Genomic DNA, 3,612 nt, shown 5'->3' with positions numbered 1-3,612 from the left:
AAAATTGAGGTGAATAATTTCCACTATTTATAACTGCTTATAATGAATATGTTTTCCATGCAGAAATTTGTTGAAATACTTAGAAGCTCAAAATTATTTTAATATTTTTAATTTTTCTCCTGTAAAATTATGATCATTCTTGTTAAGTGGTATCTTGGTTTTCTATTGCTCTGAAGAGACACCATGACCACAGCAACTCCTATGAAAGGAAGCATTTGACTGGGGGCTTGCTTACCATTTCAAAGTCTTAGTCCATTGTCATCACGGCTTGGAACATGGTATCAGGGAGCATGGTGTCATGCAAACAGATGCTAAAGCTATATCCGCGAACTGTACTTCCTGTTATGAGAGCAGAAAAAGAAAGTAAACCTGGGCCTGGCATGGGCTTTTGAAACCTCAAAGCCTAGCATTCTAATCTGCAAGCAATTCTACTGCATTCAAGTATATGAACCTATGGGACCCATTCTTGTTTACATCATTACAAGTGATTACTTTAATCTGCTAACAAATTTAATATGTATTTTGGGTGATGTTTTATATCAAACCTAGGACCTTACATGTAGTAGGCATCTCTCTACTTAGTCATACTCAAGTAATGGTTAAATTAACCAATTAAATTTTATCAATTAAAGAGAAAAAACAGTAATTTAAGTCCTTTTCTTTTAAAAGTATATTGATGTTTATTATTATGATCACCATTATTTGCTATTAAAATTCCCCAAATGAATTCTTAAATTGCTCATAAAATACATAATAAATAGCAAAGTAAGTAGAAACTGTGATAAAATGGATACATGAAAAGCATGCTTATAGATATTAGGTTGTGTATCTTTCTTTAAAGTTTAGAAGATAGAATAGAAATGAAAACTCAGAGTATAAATTTTGGAAATGTTATAAGCCACTTATGAGAGTCCAATTTATAAAATGAACATTTTGTTTTCTGACTAGAGTAATTCTAAGATTAGCTTATTTAACCACAGATCAACCATAAAAGAGCAAGTAAAGATGAAAAGCAAAATAATTTGTGCTTATAATGAGATGGAAAAGGATCAGAGAGAGCAAGAGATGACTGAGAGAAGAGAACAATACAACAGACAAGTTACAGAGACACATGAACCTGAAATGTGTCTGAAAACAAGAGATGTGGGATTAAAACAGGTAATTAATCTTTAAGAAAAATAGTATTGCAACTTTAGCCCACTAATATGTAAATATGCCTTGATTTAATAATATTTCACTTTTTAACAGATATGTAACCAAAAAAAACCCATTTTTTGTCAGTTTTATCACTAGGCAAACTTAATTAGTATATACATAGAAAACCTTGGCAAATCTACCATGCTAATATCTTTGTTTCTGGCTTCCCAGACCCGAAATAACCATACACAAACTATATTATTAAAGTCGTCGCTTGGTCTATTAGCTCTAGATCTTACTGGCTAGCTCTTACATCTTAATTTAATCTATTTTATTATCTGTGTATCTCCACATGGCTGTGGCTTACCGGATAAAGTTCCATACAGCATCTGATGTTTGCCTGTGGCAGGACTACATGACTTCTCCCAAGTCTGCCTTTTTTCTCCCAGCACTCAGTTTAGTTTTCCCTGCCTACCTCTATTCTGCCCTTCCAGGCACAAGACAGATTCTTGATTAACCAGTGCTATTCAAAACATACAGAGGGGAATCCCACCTTTCTTTCTCTGTCTAAATAAAACTGAAGGTTTTAACATTAACATAGCAAAATTACGTATAACAAAACAGGTATCAAGCAAGAATGACAACTACAATATTTATATCTATTTTATCTTTTTTCATAACTAAGGAAAACTATAATTGTATCTATTCAACTCCATCAAAGACTCCAAAGGGATAGAATATTACCTAAGTTAACAGAAAACGCATTGTAAGCAACTTCCAAAACTCTAGAATCGACAGAGACATCTTGCTACCTAGACAGTCACCCAAAGTTCTTCTGTATCATTGCTAGCCTCTATCTTCAGCTTATTGACCTATAGTATAAGGCATACTTTTTCATGAAGCAGGAAATTTCATACACATTTCTGCCTATACTGGCAGTTTGTCAGTCACTTTGTTCTATGTCCTTCAGAAAGTCTAGCAGACTTTCATGAGCCAGGAACCCCAATGAATTATCTCACATGTGTGCAAGTTCAGCAGTCATTTTTCTGTGGGTCCTGCATGTTCAGTTTATACAGCATAATATCAAGCAGTCCAGGCAAGAGCAGTTTCTTGCCCAAATGGCTAACCAATGCCAGAAGGAGCCTCTTTAGTGTCTATCATCCTCTTGAAGTAGATCGATTGTTCCAGGAGCAGATGTGTCTCGTTGTCATGAAAGATCTAAGTTTTTAAGACATTTTAAATGCAATATTCTGTAGTCTTTGAAAGGTTTGAAGAATATCTAACTGAAGTGTATCTCTATATATCTAGACATGACTACAAGCTAGACTTTCATAGATGTTTATCTATTAACCTATATTTCTTAATTATACATTACAATATTAAATGACCTGTACAAATCAATAACTTAATCAAGAACAGACATATACATATAAAAACTTACCCAAAATTTGTATCAATAAACCAAGATCCGTACCAATGTAAAGTATTTATCTTTATAGCATATTCTCCTTTAAATGTAAACAAATATTTTAAACAATATTTAGGATTTAGGAATTTGGGCATAGTTCTTTTCAAACTGGTTCCTGCTTTTTGTTGGGCAAGGTAATTTTTAGGAGTGTACACAGAAATTTTTTGAGGTGGTGGATAAACTACAATATTTTCCAGATACAACACAGCTTATGCATATATGAACTTATAGAGACTGTAGCAGCGTGCACAAGACAGCTCAGGTTCAAGCCAAAAAAAAAAAACCGACACTTAGGAGATGGAATCACAAATTCTCACCATAATCAAAAAGATTTTAATGATTGACACATAGCTGGGAAGAGAAATCACTTCTCTCCAGTAGAATGTCACTGAGTATATCAAACAGTCTACATGCCCAGCAAGAGTTGCCAACACAAAATGGACATCATGGGTATGTAAGGGGCTGTGTGTGTGTGTGTTCACTTTCTCCTTTAGTTTGATATTTTTTTATCTCATTGATTTTATTTTCCTTTATCTGTTTTGAGTTCCATTTTCTGTTGTCTGCAGTTTTTCTTGTGTTCGTTTCTTTGAGTAAATGAGGAAAAGATGAAGTTGGGTCTATGGTAGAGTAGGGTGTAATATGGGATGATTTGGGGAAGAGGAAAGAACATTGTTGAAATATATTGTATAAAAGAGATTATACAAAATGATAAAAATAAAACTGATATGACAGAATAAGAGTGCAAAGTAAACTAGTAAATAATTAAGATAGTCACATATTTTTCTCATGTAAAGAGTCAAGAGAAACTTGTTTTGTAGTGTGATTGCAATGCTTTCCTATCAGTGGCATTAGCTTCCTCTGAAGATCATTCCGTCTACATACAAGTTAATAAATGACATAATATGCAGGTTTTTTTAGGGGAAGCATTATTTTGGATAGCTGATACCTAGATCCCTATGTTGTGATACATATACTATAAAATAAAGGGATGAAGTTACCATCGGCTA

At 33.4% G+C, this 3,612-nt stretch overlaps 1 protein-coding gene across 1 annotated transcript in view; it reads left to right on the top strand.

The window, feature by feature from the left end:
* Positions 1-3,612, top strand: part of LOC101984500 (ankyrin repeat domain-containing protein 26-like) — a 36,052-nt gene that overhangs the window by 10,501 nt on the left and 21,939 nt on the right. The window contains exon 5 of the mRNA XM_026787844.1: positions 981-1,158. Coding sequence (XP_026643645.1) covers positions 981-1,158 — 178 coding nt within the window. The remainder of the gene's footprint in view (positions 1-980; positions 1,159-3,612) is intronic.

Source organism: Microtus ochrogaster (assembly GCF_000317375.1).
Source record: "Microtus ochrogaster isolate Prairie Vole_2 chromosome 14 unlocalized genomic scaffold, MicOch1.0 chr14_random_1, whole genome shotgun sequence".
Taxonomy (NCBI): Eukaryota; Metazoa; Chordata; class Mammalia; order Rodentia; family Cricetidae; genus Microtus; species Microtus ochrogaster.
Note: the sequence above shows the minus strand (reverse complement) of the source record. Positions and strands in the feature narration are given on the sequence as shown.